The sequence below is a fragment of the Phodopus roborovskii genome, unplaced genomic scaffold, assembly GCF_943737965.1.
Source record: "Phodopus roborovskii unplaced genomic scaffold, PHOROB, whole genome shotgun sequence".
NCBI lineage: Eukaryota > Metazoa > Chordata > Mammalia > Rodentia > Cricetidae > Phodopus > Phodopus roborovskii.
The window spans coordinates 775,464-795,497 of record NW_026126647.1 but is presented as its reverse complement, the minus strand read 5'-3'; the positions used below and the strand labels follow the sequence as shown (position 1 = coordinate 795,497).

The 20,034-nt window shown below is 47.1% G+C and overlaps 1 protein-coding gene across 2 annotated transcripts in view; it reads left to right on the top strand.

The window, feature by feature from the left end:
- Positions 1-19,431, top strand: part of Tbc1d1 (TBC1 domain family member 1) — a 175,767-nt gene extending 156,336 nt beyond the window's left edge. For both annotated transcript variants that reach the window (XM_051174030.1, XM_051174031.1), the window contains 4 exons: positions 1,390-1,549; positions 5,813-5,982; positions 13,496-13,669; positions 17,708-19,431. In XM_051174030.1, coding sequence (XP_051029987.1) covers positions 1,390-1,549; positions 5,813-5,982; positions 13,496-13,669; positions 17,708-17,908 — 705 coding nt within the window. In that variant the 3' untranslated portion in view covers positions 17,909-19,431. The remainder of the gene's footprint in view (positions 1-1,389; positions 1,550-5,812; positions 5,983-13,495; positions 13,670-17,707) is intronic.
- The last annotated feature ends 603 nt before the right edge of the window (positions 19,432-20,034 follow it).

Below are 20,034 nucleotides of genomic sequence, written 5' to 3'. Positions count from 1 at the left end.
TGAACAAGTTTACCCAAGGAAAACCAAGCTGGGCTCGGTGATGGAAGCCCTACTTTTAGGAGGCCAAGGCAGGAGAATCCAAAGTTGTTGGCTGTCCTAGCTCATATAAATGAGTTTGGTCTGAGCTACACAGTGAGGCCCTGTCTCAAAAACAAACAGAGTCTGTGGATGTAGCTTGGTAGTTGAGTGTTTTCCTAACCTGTTGTAAAGTCCTGGGTTTTAGCCCCAGCTTCCAGGCAGGGAGGAGGAGAGGGAAGGAGAGAAACCAACACAGCAGTGTGTCTAGCTTGACAAGCACTATGCTTGCTGCTTTCCAGAGGTGAAGAATGCCCTGATCTGCGGGTGTCCCTAAGCATTGCTTCACTGTTGGGGACACGCTCACTCACTTGCGCATTCCCAGGAGGATTCCATAACTTAGGGGCTTCAGAATGTACCATTAGAGCTAAGGACTTGGCTTGAAAACACCATTGTGTGTTAATTGGGAGTCCATTTGGCTCTTGCTGTGAATGTGAGCCCTAGAGACATGAGCCTCACAAGGTGAGGCACCTGCTGTAAGAGCCTGTCCATGCCTCGGCAGGACTAGGCTTTTCTATTCAGAAGCCATGGTAGGTGCTGAAGAAAACTTATGGTCTAAGTTAGTTGTATTTCTGTCTTTCCACTTTCGGGTGTACAAATCCAACCCAGAGCATCGTATCAGATTCTGGCCTTCTCTGGGTTTTAGTCTTTATGCCCAGATGGGAGATAGATGCTCAAGGCTGCTTAAGGACCTGTGTGAACCACAGACTATGTGAAACCAGGGCAGCATTCTCTGAAGAAGTGACCTTTGATCCCAGAGTGGAAGGAACTTCAGCTGGAATTTTTTTTTTTTTTTAACCTCATCTTTAAGACAAACACTGCCTTAAGTTGCCCTGAATCTGTGTGGTTCTTTGTTATAAATGTGCAGAAATTGGTTTGATGGAGTAATTCTGGGAGTGCAGACCTTGGACTCACTCTCTGGAACCATGATGAAAGTGGATTTGGCTCACTGTTGTGTAGCAGGAGCTTTTTGATTCAAATTCCCCTTGGTTGGAGTTTTTCTGAGAATGTCTACCTGTAAGGGAGTTTTTGAGATGCTTTCATCGGCGGGCATTTAGGGTTTCCTAGCCAGGGGAGGCACAAGGGGACAATGAAGGGGGTAGAGGCGGACCCAGCAGCATCGCTCTGGCCTCTTCCCCTGACCTCATGTGAGCCTGTCCCTGGAAGCTCTGGTTGAACACATTAGTCAGTAAAGTCTGTGGATACCCTAAGCCAAGTAGAGCACAAACAGGGCTGAGTCCCCTCCCAGCCCGAGCTGAGTGAGTCCGTTTGTGTAGTATAGTTCCCAGCCCCTGTGGATGTGTGTTCCTGCAGATCCAGATGTACCAGCTGTCACGGCTCCTCCATGACTACCACAGAGACCTCTACAACCACCTGGAAGAGCACGAGATTGGCCCCAGCCTCTACGCAGCTCCCTGGTTTCTCACCGTGTTCGCCTCACAGTTCCCCCTCGGATTTGTAGCCAGGGTCTTTGGTGAGCTTCCTCCATGTGTCTGGCAACCGGCCTTCTCCTGCCAGCATTTATTGTCATCCTATGCTGGATTCCTTGGTTTTATAACTATCTAGTCAGGCTTGGTTGCCTAGGAGTCCTTACCGTGTGAGTGTAGGTCAGACCCTGCTCCCTCCTCACGGCCCCTCTATTAGTCACCTCTTCTATTTTTCAAGCTCATGTAATCTCATACGTTTAAAGATTTGGTTTTAGAACCAGAGAGTATATTTGTCCATGTGTCTTCCATTATCCCTCCTCACATTGTTTTGAGACAGTGCCCCTCATTGATTGGCCAGTAAGGCCCAGAGAATCTCCTGTCTCCCTCTCTCCAGAACTGGGACTATAGGCTTGTGCCATGGTAGCCTGTTTGTATGTGGGCACTAACTAGGATTCCACATGCTTTCATGGCAAGGGCCTGCCATCTCTTCAGCCCTTCAGGGAGCATCTTAAGGGACTGTCCAGAAGCACTGATTTGTACACTGGTTTACATAAACTTTGAATAGACATCTTGATTCTAAAAGTGCTAAAACTTGTTTTGTTTGTTTGTTTATTATGTATGTGTGTGTGTGTCTGTGTGCATATATATACCATGTGTGTGGGTGTCCAAGAGGCCAGAAGAGGGTTTCCTATCCTTTGGAACTGGAGTGACAGGTAGTATGAAGTGCCTAATGTGGGTGCTCAGAATTGAACTTGGGTCCTCTGGAAGAGCAATAAGCTCTCCCTACCACTGATCCATCTCCCCAGCCCTTAACCCTTGTCTTTGAGTCTGAGTGAGTGTTGGCTTCCTTTTCCCTCCACTCCCAGTAGGATGTTGGACTATTTATTACCTTTACTTCTTTCTGTCTGTCCACAAGAACATTTGAAGACTTTCCCTCTGTGACAGGAATATGTGTCCCTAAAATGCTCATTGTTCCTTTTTGCAAAACTCTCTCCCCAACCTGGTTTTTATTTTCTAGCTTTTGGGGGCAAAATAATCACTAAAGTAAGATTTCATGATATTTAGACTATGTGTAAAAGTAAAAGCCTCGAAACTGGGTGCTTGCTATACTGACAAGAGTTAGAGGATGTATTTGTAGCTGTGGGCTTCACTCTTTCTTGCCAGTAACTTCTGAGTTTTTGTTTCTTTTACCTTGGAAATAGGAGAAGAAGAAAATACCTCATCTTACTGACTTTCTCCCATAATTCTTTAGCTCTGTGGGTCATGTGAGGACTAGAACTGAGCAGGGGGCAGGGAGGTCTGGTTGTTGACAGTCTGGAAACAGCTGAGAAGTTGAATTCCAGGGTTTGTGAGGAAAAACTCTGCCAAGAGAGGCTAAACTGAGCACAGACTAGGCTACAGGGGATGGATGAGTGAGGCAACCTTGCCCAGGCCAAACTGGAGCCGCCACCTGCAGAGAGAGAGTTCCTGGCTCCAGGAGAGCAATCTCAGGCTGTGTAAGCTGGTGAAGGACAGGAAAAACAAGCAGCCTCCTCCTTGGAGGGCCTTTCTGCTGCAGAATAATTTGGAGCTCTGTGCAGCACATTCCCGTGACTTAAATGCTAATAATAAAAGCTGAAGCTGGTTCAGGCAGGATGTTTTTCTCTGAAGGAGTGATGAGTCTTGAGGTTTTATATACAGTGTGCCTAAAGATGCCAATGTTTGCAAGATCGCTGACTCCCACAGCTCCTGCTGTAGGGGTGGGTTCCTGTCTGAGTCACCAGCTCCATATCCATAGTCCATTGAAGCTGTCAGTCCTCTGGAAAGGTAGTTTTCAAAGCCATTTGTAGCAGTGGTTACCAAACCTGCTTGTCGAGCTCTGTGCTAGTCAGTCGTTACATTGAATAGTCCTGCCCTTTAGGCTCTTGGACCTTTCTGGCCTAGGACCTTTTCCATGATAAGTCTTTAATATGGATAAACCTTAAAGCACATGAACCTCTGCTGATAATCCTCTATTTTATACATGAGTAGAATGAGCAAATCTCCAATTTGCAAGATCATCAAGATGACTCAGTAGCTAAGGTTTTCTGCCACCCGACCTGATGGCAAGAGTTCATTCAGTCCCCAGAGCCCACATAGAGGAAGGAGGAAACTGGCCCCTGCGAGTTGTTGCTGGCCTTCCCATGAGTAGTAGTGTGGCACACATACAAATACATTAAATAAAGAAATAAACAAATGTAAAAATATTCCCAGCTTGCACCAGCGTAGCTCCCATATTAATTATTAGGTCACCTCCAAAGAAGGACAGCCGCTTGAGAGGGCAGCTGCCATCTGTGTGCTTCACCTCGTGGTGCTTGTACTGGGCTAGATGTCAGTCTTCTGTCCTGGACCACAGTCCGTATAGTTCTCGTCTGAGTGGAGCAGGGACCTGGGAAGGAAGTCGTGCTCTCCTGAAGTCTTGCCGCTCCTGCAGAGGACCCAAGTCCAGCTCACAGCCACCTATAACTCTGGTCCAGTAGATTTGACGCCATCTTCTGGCCTTCACAGGCCCCTGTGCACGCAGGCACATAAATGTAATGTAAAACAAATCTGTTGTTAAAAAAAGAAAGGGAAGAAATGTTCTCTCTCCTCGCCTTCTGACCACATCTACCTTTGGGGTAAATAGGAGCTGGGGTAAATTTGAGTGGCAGGAGGCAGCTGCAGGGTTGGGCTCCTGGTGTCCTACAGAATGCCCTGCTGAGGAGATAAAGTAGAGCATAAAACTGAGGGCCCCACAGTTGTCCTGGGAACCATAGACTCTGCGAGCATCATAACACAGTAGCAACAGTGTGTTTTTGCGAAATGTGCCTGAGCGGTGATTGTCAGCATTTGTGATAGGAAGGTAGAGGCTACATGACCACAGGATTGCAGGCTCCTAGGAGAAAGTCAAGCGGAGGGTGGGGTTGCCCTGGAGAGTCGCAGTCATGTGGCTGGGAAGAGAGATTCCCAGTGAGGTCACCAAGGGTTGCACTGGCATGTCAGCTACTCTTCGTTGGCTCGCCTTGTTCTCTGTGGTTGACACTCGTCATTTCTTCGCACTTTGCACTTCATTGCAGCCAAGATTTCAGAGAGGGAGAGAGATTTGATATTGGTTGGCCCTGGTTGTATTTATATTTTTGTTTTCACTTTTTCTTTTGTTTTCTTTTTTAACTTTATTCCAGTCACCAGGTCAAACTTGCCTGAGTGGAGTCACCCAATAACCAGTCTTCGCTGTGTTTTTTAGCCCCAGGGCACCAATGTTCATTCTGTACTGGCTCCAATTGCAGGAGAAAGGGGGGACCTGGGGGCGGCTGCTCAGCCTGTTGCCTTGTCCACTTGCCTGCCTCGCCCTGCTATACAAATCAGCGTAGGGATTGCTGTGGTTTGCCAACCATGTGAGAAAACGCAACAGCAAGAGCTGTAGAGTAGCCTGACTGAACTTGAAGCTCCTCAGACAAGAGAATGGTTCTTGGCTCCATTATTATGATTAAGTTCAATGTGCTTTTGAAATGTGTAGGCCTGTTAAAAGCTTTAAGCATCTTTTCATTCCATCTTTTTATTTTAAAATGTAATTTCCTGACTACAAGAGTCTTTTAACTGAAAACATGTTTTAGTGGTTGGAGAGATGGGTCAGTGGTTGAAAGTTCTTGTTACGCAGCCATGAGGCCCACAGAAACAAGCTAGGTGTCCTATACATGCTTGTAACCCCAGCCCTGAGTGCGACCGAGACAGGAGGACCTCTCATGCTGGCTGTCAGCCCAGATGGGAAAACATGAGCCTTGGGTTCAGGGAGAGACACCCTTCCTCAGAGGGAATATGTAGGGAGTAGAGGAGGGCACTTGATACCTTTACTGCCCTCTATGAGTGCACATGGGTGTATATATGTGCTCACACCATATGTGTGCACACACCCATGCACACACACAAAAGCAGTTTTTTTTTTTAAAAAAAATGCTTTAGTAACTCCCTTAAAATATAGAGCATCTATGAAAAAAAAAATATCATAAACTAGTAAAACTTTTCTCAACTTTTAAAGTTCTCCTGAATTTAGGTTTTTTTTTTTTCCAGAGTTGAAAATTTTTTATCTGAATCTGTGACAAAACCCAAGCCATATATCTATCTGTTGTTTTTAGTTTTTGTTTGCAGTATTGTCTTGACAACTCTGTCGAAGATAACAAGTTTCTTCAAAAGGAAACAAATTGTATAACTTGGCTTAAACTTCCCACTCTTCTACTCTGTTGTGAGGAAGATAAAAAAAAGTGGTGTTTTGTCAGGAACTGACAGGGCTTAACTGCATTTCTGTGTCTTCTTAGATATGATCTTCCTTCAAGGGTCAGAGGTCATATTTAAAGTGGCTTTAAGTCTTTTGGGAAGCCATAAGCCCTTGATTCTGCAACATGAGAACCTGGAAACCATAGTGGACTTCATAAAGAACACACTACCCAACCTGGGCTTGGTGCAGATGGAGAAGACCATCAACCAGGTAGGGACTGCCGGATCTTCAGAATGCCGCCAGGGCCGGGCCAGGCTGGGCTGGAGCCGCTCCCTGAGGAGCAGTGGCCTGTGGAAGGCACATCACAGATACAAGTCAAAAGATGAGGTGTATGACTGCGTGCGTGTGCCGTGTGTGTTAATGGCAAAAGGCACCAGGAAGCCAGGTGTGATAACAAGGACAAGTGGTCTGTAGTTCATTACATGTAGGAAGCTTCCCTTCTTGTCTTGTGTTCTTCTGAAATGCATGCCTCTGCAAGGTACCGGGTTGTGATTCTTCCTCTCAGTAGTACTGACTGAAATGTTCAGAAAATGACGTTTCTGTAAGCAGTAGGAGATTGATTTCATGAATCTGCTCTGTGTCTTTCTTTTGTTGAGGGTCACCACTAGAAGAGTCCAGAGGGAGGCTGTGTGATCAGACTTCCCAACAGGAACAGAACCAATAGACTATACCATAATTATGAGTGGGGCTATTAAATTGCCTTGCATTTGGAGCCTAGGTGTTTTAATTGCCATCTACATACCTGTTCAGTTCCCAAAGCCAGAAGTCTTGGGAAACCCATGATGCAATCGTAGTCCTAGTCCTAACAGAAGGTCTGAGTTCCTCCTGGAGAATTGTGGGATGAGGGCGGCAGAAGGAACAAGAATCTGGTGTTTGTAGTGGGTGGCAGCAGCAGTGGCTACACTTGTGCAGGAGCAATAGAACTTAGCTTGCTTGCAGGCTGCTTGCCACCCTCTCCTCCCCCTCTTTGATAGGGTCTCACTGTGTAGCCCAGGCTGGCATCACCACAGAGGGCCACTTGCCTCTGTCTCCCGTGGGCTAGGATTAAAGACTTCCTCGGTTTGCTTTTGTGTGACTGGACCCCCGTCCTCTTGGATGGTGCTGCTCACATTTAGGACAAGTCTTCCTCCCTGAGTTGTTGTGACACACACCGGTCATCTCCAGAAGTGCCTGCACAGACACACCCAGAGCCTTGCTCTGCTAATCACCTGGCATTTCTCAATCCAGGCACATTAACAAACAAAACAAACCATCACACAGAATGTTCTGGAAGGGGTTTCATCATTGGATCACACTGCAGAGTCAGCAGTCTGCTTGCCTAAGCTTAGAACATGTTCTGTAGATAAAAATCTAGATAAGTCATTTAAACACAGATGGTGAATAAAGCTGCTTTTTTTTTTTTTTTTAAGTAAATACTTATGTAAGAACTTCTGATCATTCACCAGATGATAGCTCAGGACACTCAAGTGAATTGCAGCCAGATGCAGCCAATTTGGTTCTCATCCTGAAAAAGGAGCAAATCTGACCAAGGGTGAAGGCTCCCTGTTGCTTGTGACCTTGCATCTCTGCACACTGCACGTGCCGATGAGAAGGAGTTCTTGTCCACTCTGCACTTATCTTTGGCTAACTGGTTGGCTCCGGATCTTTCCTGCCTGGCCCAGTTGTGCAGTGTAGATTGCTTTGGTTTGCTGAGTCCATCCTTTCTGCCAGGTCTCACTGTATGTGCACATGACCTCAGGCAGTCGTGACCACATTCCTGAGGACAGAGTGGCTAACTAGCCGGCCCACACTCTGCTGCTGAGGGGAGAGGGGAGGTTTCAGATGCATCTCACTCACCTCAGAGTGAGCGCTTCAGCAGCTGCCCACACCACATACCTCGAGACTGTATCTTAGTAGAGGATAAACTCTTGATTCTCTTCATTACTGACGTTTGCACTAATTTGCTCTCTTCTTACAGTTTTTGTTGAATATACTTTAATGTCTCATGGCCTCTGAGGTAAACGCAGAGCCTTGGCTACCTAGATTGAGTCTGTTTGTCATGAGTGCTGACTTCTAGCTTTGTCCCAGCTCCAAGGCGGGTCATTTAATACAGCCCCGCCCCGGTAGACAGCCTCAGAAGAGGGGTATGGGGAGTAAGGGTGTTTTTTGTTTGTTTGTTCCTCCCCTTTTCTGTGAAGAACTATACTTACTGGCAGCATCGGGCACTCAAGATGCATCAGGTACCCTTTCAGTGTCGGAAGCTTGGGGTGTCCCAGCACAGGATGGACGGCAACAGTCTGTGCCTGTGTAGCCGAGTTGGTCCAGGCACCTGCTCTGAACTCGGTGTGCAGTGCTCCCCAGACTCCATAGCAGGTCTAGGCCATGGCAATCCAGTTTCCATTTTCAGGGAGATTAGGCAGGCCCAGCACCCCATATGCAATGGCAGGGCCTAAGTGGGGGAGACCACCGGATGCCCGGAATTGAGTCGTTGGAGCTGATATATTTTTGTTCCTCTGGGCCTATAAGAATGAGATGATTCTGGAGGGCCAGCATTTTGTGTGGAGGCTGGATGAGAGTGTTTTAGATTTTCACCTTTGAAGAGGCTCAGAAGGCCTCTCTGCTGCAGTTCTCCAGCTCTGCCTTTGTAGCAGGTAAAGGGATGAAGTATAAAGGCAGGCTGTAGTTTGCTGAGCCACATGCCAGAGGCACAGAGAGAGAACAGAAAGTAGTTAGTTCAGTGTTGTGGTGAGGTAACGAGGGTGTGGACCCCAGGTTTTCGTCCCAGGAACAGTCTTGATAGAAAGCGGGTACAGGCGGCCCTCCGCCCTCCTCCTCACTCGTGTTTCAGTGTGACCTCTGAGAACTCAAGCTTGCTGCCCCATCCCCTCGAGACCAGAGAGCAGGTGTGAGGCATGCAGCGTGGTTGCTCAGTGGCCAGAGGACTCCTAGCTGCGATGGACGTGACAGCATATAACCCTGGGTGTGGACAGGCTGTGCTGAAAGGGCGGTCCTCTCTGGCGGTGTTAGATGCTCTGTGTAGACTACTTGAGCAGCTGGGACCCAGCCGGACTCCCAAATGAATGTTGGGTACAGGTTTTAGAGCCCTGGCTTAGTGGGGTCATGCTGGGAACAGCGTCAGAGGCATCTCCAAGGTTGACTGTCCAGGGCAGAAGAGCTAGGGTCTGTGGAGCCACTCACCTTCCTCAGTGTGGCCGTGTGCTCGCTCGCCACAGTCGTCAGCTGCAGAAGGCCATATGCACCTCCTGATCTAGAACGAGGGTCCTCTGGGAGTTATCAGTACTAAAGGGTGCTGCTGGTTGAGAGTGTGGGTCATGTGACTGTGAGTACCCTGTGACTCTGAAGCCTTGATTCATGTCACAGCAGGAAAAGCTAAAGGGCTGCTTTGAGAGGCAGGCTGCAACCTCTGGCAGCCTGGTTTAGTGTTTGGACTGCAATCCCGGGCCAGCACTGTGGTCCTAGAGCAGCACTGTCCAATCATGTAAGGACTTGTTAGAAAGGTGGAATCTGGGGCCTACCCCAGGCCTGCTGACTCAGGAATCTGCAGGGTCATGGGCTCCACAAGACCTTGTGGAAGCTGTGCCATGAGCATCGTTTATTAATAGACGTTCCCAGTTGTACCTGGACTTGTGGCACAGAAACTACTCCGGTGGGGGAGCCGCTGCACCGGTTGAAATGACTGGTTTGTAAAAGGACAGGGTGGAGTGCCCTGGGGACAAATGTTTTACCACTGCCATATGCCGTGATGATTAACATCAAATGGACAGCTTTAGTGTTGTTTTTAAATGTACTATAGACAGTGCGCCCCCTTGTTGCAGATACCCAGGCACACTGCTTCGCTGTCCTGCCCTAATAGCCACTGAGACCAGCAGACTGGGGGAAGGGTCTGGAAGTTTGGAAAATCGAAAATATGTGATTAGTTCTGCAAGCCACCAGTCAGTACCTTCTTTATACCATGTTCAGAGACTGCAAAGAGAAACATCCAGTCTTCAATAGCAAATGAACCAAGAACATAAACATACAAGGAGAGCCATCTAGCAGACGTGTTTCTGGGGAAATATTTAGCTTCGTGTGTAAGTTTCTGCATAGCATACAATGCCTTGCCTGCTAGATTAACAAACCGACTGTTTAATACCAGTATGCAGTGCCAGGGACATGCAGCATCTGGCACATCAGCACTTGCTGGTGGCACTCTGTCTTGATTGTTCCCATGTGGGAAGTGGTTTGGCAATAAGCATCCCATGCCAATAAAATGATCAGACCCCTCTGGTGCCAGAGTCCCAACTATGGGAGTGTATCCTAAGGAATTGACCCAAAACATTGGGAAAGCCCTATGTATAAGGAAATTTTCTTAGAATTGTCACTTGCAATAACAAAAAATTGGAGGTGTCAAGATGTCCAACATTTACTGAGTAGGCTGATATGTTTGTGGCATGCTGAGTTGGTAAAGAACCATGCAGCCATTTGTGTTGGTGGTTATGGGGAGAATGGCACCACATGAGAAAGCACTTAGAACATAAAAGTGAGTGGGATAGGACATTCTATGTTAGCTTTGTTTACGATAGAAAAAGATGTGGTTGTGATAGTAAAGATGAAAGAAAGTATAAAGATGGTGGAATCTGCATTGGTAATTATTTACTTTCCATGCCTCCTGCATTGTAGTTTTCTTGATTCAGTAACAAAATTGATGGTGTGTCTTTCTGACAAAACACTGAAGATAAGGAAATGAATAATCCCTGCTTTGACAAACAGAAGAAAACACTCCATTCAGCACTAAAGTTCTGGAACGTCCCTGAAATTCGTAGAGAAACTAAGGGGTAGGCAGGGTAGTGGAAGGTGTGAGGTCCCCAGTGTGTAAAGCTCAAGTGGAACCCAAGATGACCCAGAAGAAAGATGACTACGGTTGGTCCTTGAACTTCGTGGAGTGAGCGTGCTCAGGGAAGGGTTATAGGAGGCTCAGTGGGGGAGATCTGTTTGTCATTTGTCTAAGAAGTGAGAAGTGACTCCCTTCCCAGTGCATGTTGATTTTTCCAGTGACACAGTGCCCAATATTCCTCTTTTCAGTTCTCTCTCTCTCTCTCTCTCTCTCTCTCTCTCTCTCTCTCTGTTAAGAACTGGCACCATCCGTCAGCCACTTGTATCTTCCAAGTGTGTAAGAATAAAAGGCTCTTCCCAAGAGTTGTACATGCTACTCAGGGGGCAGGGCTCTTGCACCCTCAGACAGGCTGTTGTGATTTGGACCATTCCTGGGACACAGTGGGTACAGCTGCAGTCACGGACTGTGTTCTGACCAGCCAGATGCTGCTGTAGTGCAACCGAGACCCTGGGGACCCAGGATAGTTTTCAGGGATTCATAGAGGCCCAGAAGGGGGTGTAGCCTGTGGTCAGTCCAGGTTCCCAGGATAGGAAATGACCTCTAAAAGTGATGTGTATGCTCTCCACACCACGTTAATGACTACACAGAGTGCCATAGCAGTCGCTGGGTTCACGGCCGTGGTTCTTGCCCTGCTCAGACTGCTCTAAAGCCCCACAGTGCGCATCCATGGTAGTTCTGCCCAGTATGAGAGGCTAAATCCAAAGGTTTCTAACAAGTGTGAAAGACAGACTCCAGTTAAGATGGGAGCTTTGCAGGCATGTGCTGGGAACTTTAGTGTTCAGTCTCTTCATTCCGAGTTCAGCGCAGGGAGGTATGTGTTACTGCCCCACATCGGAACTGAGGCCAGGAGACGTTGGATGAGTTGTTTAAAGTCATTCAGAGATTGCCAGTGGATTCCCAGTGTCAACGCTGACTCACAGCCTGGGCCAGTCACCAGGGATATGAGCTGGGATGGTGGTGGCCCCCACTGAACTTGCAGTCACTCTTGGGAACAAAAGGAAAAGCAGGTAGATGCAGATAGCACGGGGACGTGGTAGTTACAGAATGACTCGATTCTATTTAGCATTAACCCCGAGTTCACCTGAAAACTAGGAAGCTGAAATTTTCGTCTCATAGAGAAAATTAAGATGATTGAGAATGAGGAGAAAATGGAAGACAGCTCAGTGCTTATAAGGAACCCTCGGGGGAAACTGGCTTCCCAAGGCTTTGAGGGTGTTGTTTCACTAATTAGGAACTGTGGTAGAGTTGCTCCAACCCTTCCGACCCTTCAGAACCAAAAGTCTTGTTTGAGAAGGTTATCACTGCCAGATCCACTATGAGGGCTGTGATGCTTACTACTGACCATCAGCTTGACAAGATAGAATTTCCTAGGGGACAAACCTCAGGACTTGCCTGACTGAGTACGCAGACTAGTTAAACAAGGTGAGAGATTTACCCTAAATGTGGGCAGCGCCCTCCCAGGACCTGGGGTTCAGACTGAAAAGGAAGAAGGTAACTAGCTGTGACCAGCCACCCCGCCCATGATCCAGCCACCACGATGGACTCAGCACTCTTGAACTGAGCCAAAATAAACCTTTAGTTCTTTGTCGCTTTTGTTGAGCATTTTGTCACAGCGACAAGGAAAGTAACTGATACATACGGTCCTGTGCCGAGTGGCTTCACACGAAGGGGTGGCGCTGGGCAGCTCCACGTCTGCCTTCTGACGTCACTACAGCCCTGTCACCTCCCCATCTGGACAGAGTACAGGCACTGCCATTGAGCCACTCCTGCATTCGGGCTGTTTGTCACACGTGGCTCTGTCACCACTATTGCTGTTGTTGGACAGACGGCTCAGGCATTGTTCTGTGTTTGCTTACCCGTGGGGGTGACGATTGCGGTTGGCTCCTTTCTGCATATCTGTGTTAAAAGGACTTTCTCACAGTTCTGTTTGCCATTCTTGCAACTCTGAAAACCCAGCCAGATTGTAACTAAGCTTGAACTTGGTGACTGTGCAAACAGGACATGATTGTTTTATGTGTTTACTCATATATAAGGGTGGTGTGTGTGTGTGTGTGCGCGCGCGCGCGTGTGTGTGAGTGTATCTGTGAGTGTGTGTGTGTGAAAGTGTGAGTGTGTGGTCTGTGTGTGTGTCTGTGTGTGTGTGTGTGTGTGTGTGTGTGTGTGTGCGCGCGCGCGCGCACGCGCTACCTCAATGCCTGATACCTATGGAGTCCTGAAGAAGCTAAAGAAGGCATCAGATCCTGAGCTACCTAGTGGGTGCTAAAAATCAGACTGGAATCCTCTAGAAGAGCCGTCAATGCCTTAGCTGCTGAGCCTCCCTCTAGCCCCTTGAAAGTCTTTTAAAACCTTGGGGGGGGGCTTTTAGAATATAGTACCAGAATGTACACCAATTTTATCCTTTGGAATTGTTTCTAGACATTTGTTATTATCCTCCCTATGTAAAATGACCTTCTTGAAGCTAAATTTCCTTATCTGTTTGGGTTTTTTTTTTTTTTTTTTTTTTTGGTGGTGGTCATGGGGTTTTTGTTTGTTTCTTTCTTTTCTTTTCTTTTTCCTGAGATAGGGTTTCTGTGTGTAGCTTTGGAGACTGTCCTGGTACTAACTTTGTAGACCAGGCTGGCCTTGAACTCACAGAGATCCGCCTGCCTCTGCCTCCCAAGTGCTTGGATTAAAGGTGTTCGCCACCAACACCCAGCCCTAGATTTCCTTATCTTTCATGTGTATTACAATCATGCTGCTAAGCATGGAGGGATGATAGGTGCACATTGGCACAAGTGTATACAGGTACCTATGCATGTGGGAGCTTGTCTTAGTTTCGGAGCCTGGCGACTCTATTCTGTTATCTAACAGGTGTTTGAGATGGACATCGCCAAACAGCTGCAAGCCTATGAGGTTGAGTACCATGTGCTCCAAGAAGAACTTATCGATTCCTCTCCTCTCAGTGACAACCAAAGAATGGATAAATTGGAGAAAACCAACAGCAGCTTACGCAAACAGAACCTTGACCTCCTGGAACAATTGCAGGTAGAACATATTTGCAAATCAGCTTCCTGAGCCTCCGTGTCTGGTAGCTCATTAACTCACCAAAGCAGTAGCCGCCTGGACTTCCCCATGACCGTAGGACCTTTCCCACCCTGCGCTGTTTGTAGATGTGATCAGAGGTGTCCCAGGAGAATCAATCGGCCCTTTCACTGTGGAGCAGACAGACTGTCCTTGCTGAGGTCAGATAGTCCTGGAGCTTCTGGAGAGGCTTTTCTGCACTTAGCTTTGTAGGAGACCAGCGCAGAGACCATCTTGGTCCCGAATGCTGAATGCTGGCAATTGTGCTTTGAATAATGATGAGGCAGTCTTGAGCTTTCATCACCTAAGGGGGAGGAATAAGCTAGGTCCTTGGAGAGATATTAAAGGAGGGAAGTGACCAAAAATCTACCTAAAAGAATAAACCAGAACATATAAGTTATTTATAAGTCTGGTACAAATGCAAAGATTTGTTTACTGAGGGACACAGCTCTCCTCTCTAGAACCTTCTGTCTTAAGTGGGTAAATTCAAGTGAGAACTGCAGTATAAATAGTACACAAGGGCACACTGTGCACGTGCACATTTCCAGTGGCTTCAGCCAGCAGTGGATCCCTGGCATGGGCCTTGGAAGGCACATCTCCGCTGAGCTCACCTATGCATGTCGAAGCATTCCGCGTACAGCTAGTACACACTAAGTTCATTTCTTAGGCCATTGCCTATGTCCGTCTTTGGAGTTCTGGAAGCAGTTATACACTGCCCCTGTCTAAGGAGAGGGAACTGTGAAACACTGCTGAGAAACCCACATGCTGAAGAAAAGGTATCCATGGTAACTCGTGGGTGCTCACAGGTGTCTCCAGCATCCCCCTTCTCTGGACCAAGTGGTTCTAGAAGAGTCTTATCCAAGGTTGCAGGTTTTACTAGCCCACTGTAGTTACTGAGCCTATGCTGGGCTGGGCTGGGCTGGGTTTGCGGTGTTGTATAGTCAGGGCCCTGTGCTGGTTTAGTAGAGGTAGTTTCCCATGATCCTCTCTGGAAGTTTCCATATGCATCTCATGCTTTTTGTATAAGGAGATTTCAGTATGATCTTAAAGTAGATACTTTTTTTCCTTGAGTATCAAAATTTACCTGGTTTGTAGCTTGGTTTTGTTCATATAACTGATGGACAGACCAAAGTTCCGTTTATCTATTTTTTAAACATTTAAGAAAATGTGATCTGGCACTCTGGCACAGAAAGACAGTATACAGTGTTGCCTGCCCGTCCTCGTGCAGAGAAAGACCCCTGGAGTGAAAACCTGAAACAGATGACCTAAGGGTGCAGGGGGTGGAGGCGGGGGCGGCATGAAAGGGGAGGATGGGAGTAGTGAGGAGGGGGAAGATTGGGATGTGGGCATGACCGATAATAAAGCACAACATACGCTTGTATGCAATGTCACAGTGAAGCCCGTCAACACAGACACTTACTATGCATTGACAAGTATGGCTCTTAAAGTTTAGGTCACGAAGGCTACAGTGGATGTGGCTGCATAGGAAAATTGGACTGCCCTCCCTTGCTGTGAGCAAGTACTGCCCTTTCTGCAGCCTTAAGCAGAAAATCTCAAATGAATGGCATTGGCCTGCATGCCTGAAGGATGTATACAAGCTTGCAGGGGTCTGTACAGGAGGGGATGGCAGAGAGAATAAAGCAGTAACAGCACAGTGTGCACACTTGTGTTGGATTGTGCAGTAATTCAAAATACAGAACATTCACCTGCTGTTTTTGAGTGCGTTGAGCTATATGTTCATGATGTATTAAACTAGAAAAAGAAATTACTAAATAAATAGGAGGAGAAATCTAGAGAAGAGAAAAGGAGGAAAGAGGGATGTCAGGGGACAGACATACAGCCAGCCATGCAGTAACATGGAAAGAAGAAATAATCTTTCTACATGTAATTAAAGAGAAATGAGATCATTTGCGTTAGAAAAGTTGGATAGAAACAAGCCAAGCTAAGGCCAGGCAATCATAATTTGATACGGGGAGGAAAGAGAGAGAGAGAGAGAGAGAGAGAGATTAGTAAGCAGACTATGTGGTGTGCTTTTCTTTAAAAGTATGATGTCTGTGCGTTCTGTGAAAAAAAGAACATGAAAGCCTGCACACTAAAATATCAGTAGTAACTGTTGCTGTGAGGTAAATATCAAACAACTTGGGCTAGCTTTTCAGTGTTCAGCTGTCCCTTCATCAAGTGCCTTGGGTAAATAAACATTTAAAGGTTGAGTGTTCTGTTAATTACATGTGTTCATAGGTATTTTTAACTGTTGTAAGTAGCACAAGCTATTCAAGTATGTATAAATATATGTAAAGGAATAGTGATCATAGATTTTTGCCAGAAATTATTTCTGACATTTAATAGATTCTCAAACTGTAAATGCCAAATTTAGGTTAATGTATGTATATCATCTAAATTAGCAAACTAGAAATAGTATTTTTTTTTCAAAATGTGAAATGCTATTGCAGGTTTATTTGTAAAGTACTTGAGCTTATTCTAGAGTTTGCTCTGCCTACTAAACTTTAACGTTCACAGGTTAGCACACAGCTTGTGCATTTAAAGTAAACACACAGAGTAAAAATAGGTTGGCTCAAAAAACAAAAGAGCTGTCAGAAACAGGAGCTGGAACTCTTGAGCCTGCCATTCACTAGATGATTTTGTGTGCTGGGTCGGGGGCAAGTAGAAAGCCACAAAACCATTTCCTAATGATCAGCTGGCTACAAATAGTCCCCAGCTGAAGGGCCTGTGGGGACCAGACCTTGAGGGAGATCAGTCAGGCTTTCTTTAGGAGAGCCGCCATCCTTGCCATTGGCAAACCATTGTGAAAACTGTTCACTACTAAGCCGCACTGGAAGTGACTGCAAACTCAGTAGTACTGCCTGAACTACGTGGCCCTCAACAGAGCTGGGCCAGGCCCAGGTGTGGACAGTGGGTAGGATTTTAGGAACGTACCATCTAAGGCATTCCCATCCCCTCCCTGAACCTGATGAGTTGCACCTCCGAGCCTTTTTCTTGTTTGGTTTTCAGGATTTTAGTGATACAGCAGGAGCTAGACTTGGAATCACAAGTTTTCTGTCTAGCACAAGGGTTGTCTTGTTGAAAAAAAACCATTTCCCCAGATTTGCAAATGAAGTAGGGAAAGAGATGTGCTATTTCTCCCCCCCCCCAGGGGGCTGGACTGGACTGGTAAGGTAGGCCACCCCTAAGTGTCCAGAGCGAGTGCTGTAAATGCAGCTGGGCACTGAGGAGCAGGCTGAAAAGACCTGGAGTTGGTACTGTCAGGTGGCTGGCGCCTGCCTCCCCCAGGATGTCTGCCCTGGTGGACAGGAGATGGGAACTAGGGATGACAACGCATTCCCTGGCCTGGCACACGCTAAGGATGTGACCTAAGAAAATGCTCTGTCCCCAAGAGAGACCGGACTAGGGCTTATTTCTTAACAAGGTTGGTGGTGGCCAGTAGACAACATCTTCTCAGTTGAATGCTGCTGTTTCCGGCATTCTCTGTCTCAAGGACAATGCCTAATTTCCTATAGTGAGATCTCATTACTTCACAAAAAAAAAAAAAAGAAAGAAAGAAAAGAAAAAAGATGTGAGGTTAGAGAGTTGTCGCTAATGCAAGTGAACCATCATGTAGAAGCCACCGTCTGTGAATTTGAAATCAGTTTGTGCATGCAGACGCGTGGTTAGCTGGAATAGGCCATGCCGTGTACTTCCAGCTGGCCTATCACAGCCTCCCGTGTGTATTTGAGCCCTGCCCTTCTCCCGGGATAGAGATTGGGGGTCCAGTTCCCTCTCTCCTCTATGCTGCTTCCTCAATCCCTGGTCCCCAGCAGGGCTGCACCAGGGAAGGGGAAGCAGCAGAATGTGACAGTGTTTGGAAGGGCCGAGGCTGACTGCAGCGGAAGCTGGGGCAGTTATGCTGTGCCCCAAAGCCCCCGAGGCTGAGTGGTGGTGTTGGCTGGTGCCCCCTCTTGTGCAACCACAGGCAGGTATGTTCTCATTTCTCCGTCCACTCTCCAGGTGGCAAATGCCAGGATCCAAAGCCTTGAAGCCACAGTGGAGAAGCTTCTAACCAGCGAGAGCAAGCTGAAGCAGGCTGCGCTGACCCTGGAACTGGAGCGCTCCGCCCTGCTGCAGATGGTGGAGGACCTCCGAAGGCAGAGCGCCCAGCCCAGCACTCAGGAGCCAGACTGTGCCCTGCCCGAACCTACCGGTGACTGACAGCTTCCAGGAGAGGAGAGGCCTTAATCGGGAAAGATGGGAGCTGGAGGCAGAGAAGAGAGGACTCCTCAGGGAGGAGACTGGCCTGCCAGCCCACAGATACTTTTCGAGCTTAGGACTTGAAGTTGGAAGGGCAAAAGTCCCAGAGTTTTTGTTGTTTTCAGTTCAAATCCATCCCCTCTCCAGTCCTGGCTGTGGTAGCTTTAGCCAGCATGGATGTGAATAAATGTAGCTTTCTGTTTCCTCCTCCCTCGGAGGCACATTGTTTGAAAAGAGCATTCGTGACACCAGTGTTTCAGAATCACGAAGGGCTTGAAATAATTCCTCAGGCAAAAGCGTGACCCTTGTCCGTCCGTAGGGAAGGTTGCTGTGACTGTGCCCTTGATGTCACCATGAGTGGGGAACCTGCGGTGGCCATGGGGAAGGGCTGAGGGGGTTTATTTAAATTGGACTCTGATCGTTACTGACTCCACAGTCACTCCCACTGGTACTGAAGAAGCTTGTCTTTTCCACAGTGCTTTAATGTTGTCGGTTTTGTTTTGTTTTTTTCTTTTTCCTCATCCTTTCTAGTCATGGTAGATAAATGTTTCATAAGGAAATCACAGTTTTTAGACTCCGTGTTCTGGCTAGTGTGTGACTGCGGCTATGGGGCCTGAGATATTTATTTGCGACGGTTTCATATCCACACTCTAGGGTCACTTATTTATTTTTGTCTGTTGAATGATGTACTACAGCCATGTCTTCTTCTGAGTCTTGACCTCTTGGGAATCTGATTCCTCGTAGAAGGAACGGAGCACATCGAGATTTCAAGGGGCTCCCAAGATGCTGAAACATGCAAAAGAAATTGCACTCAGATGTGTGGCAGCTGACAGTTGTTCAGAGGTAGCATGTGTTTTGAAAAGCACTCAAAACACAGTGACTCCTCCCTTGGGATGGCGAGGACCCTGTGCCTTCAGGCAGAGTGCCGCTCACAGCCACCCTGCTTCTAGCTGGTCCCATGTAGAGCATCACCCGTGTGTGCAACAAGCTTTTATTTTTTTGAACATAATAACAAACAAAAGGCTTGGAGAAGAACCACGGGCGCAGGAGGCCTCCTAACCCTGAGGATTGGAATTGTGCTCCACCGCACGGCCCTCCTCCTGTTCCAGGGAAGCCTTTTGCAGCTCTCTTATAGGAAAAGAGCCTTTTAAGTCTTTGGAGAAAGGAGGTACCACCATCCTTGGGGTCACTTGGGATCTCCTGGCTATTTCAAAGGGACACCAAAACAGCAGGGTGGTTCTTACGACTGCCTCCTGCTCTTGGGTCAGAGGAGAGCTGTTGTCTCCACAAAGCATCATGCACAATCCCATTGCCTCTCTCCCATGTGGATCCACCAGGGGTAGTTAGGGGAGGTAACCCGTAGGGGGCTTCTTTCCATGTTGTATTTTATTATTTGAATGTTTAAAATGTTGAATTTTGGACATATTACTACTGTTCAAAAACATTGAATCTACAGTAAGAAGCAATAAACCTGATAATTCACACCTGCGTCTTCCATGGTGTCTGCTTTCAAACTCTGAACGTGGCTTTGCAGCTAGGAGTGAAGGTGGCTTCGGCATGCATGTCACCTCACCATTAGCAAAGTCGTTTTTGAGAAGTTAGCTCTGTAGGGCTGGAGCGATGGCTCAGCTGTTAAAGGCTAGACTCATAACCAAAAATTGCTCAAGTGTTTATGATGTTGGGTCACCTTTCCACAGAACTATGAATGCTAACATAATGAAACTGGCTTCTCCCATTGTGGGTACACCATCTGTCATTACAAGATTGTACTGGGCCAGAGTACCATTCTTTAAATACTTCCTAAGTAAACCTTGGACGTAGTCACAGATAGTGACCTAGCAAGGAAAGAAATACACAGAGACAACTCATATCACTGTGAGCAATCTCAGGGAAATTATTAAATCAAGGTCCATGTTAAATTTTTCTCCCACTGTACAATTCTGCACCTGCCATATACACTTAGAAGTTGTCCTTCTTTGATACCATCAATGTCTTGTACACTTAGTCAAGACCTCAAGCACTGCTATGTAGAACCTCCACGGCTCCTCTGATGGCTCCCCCTTCTGTAGGTAGGTAGAAAAGCAGTA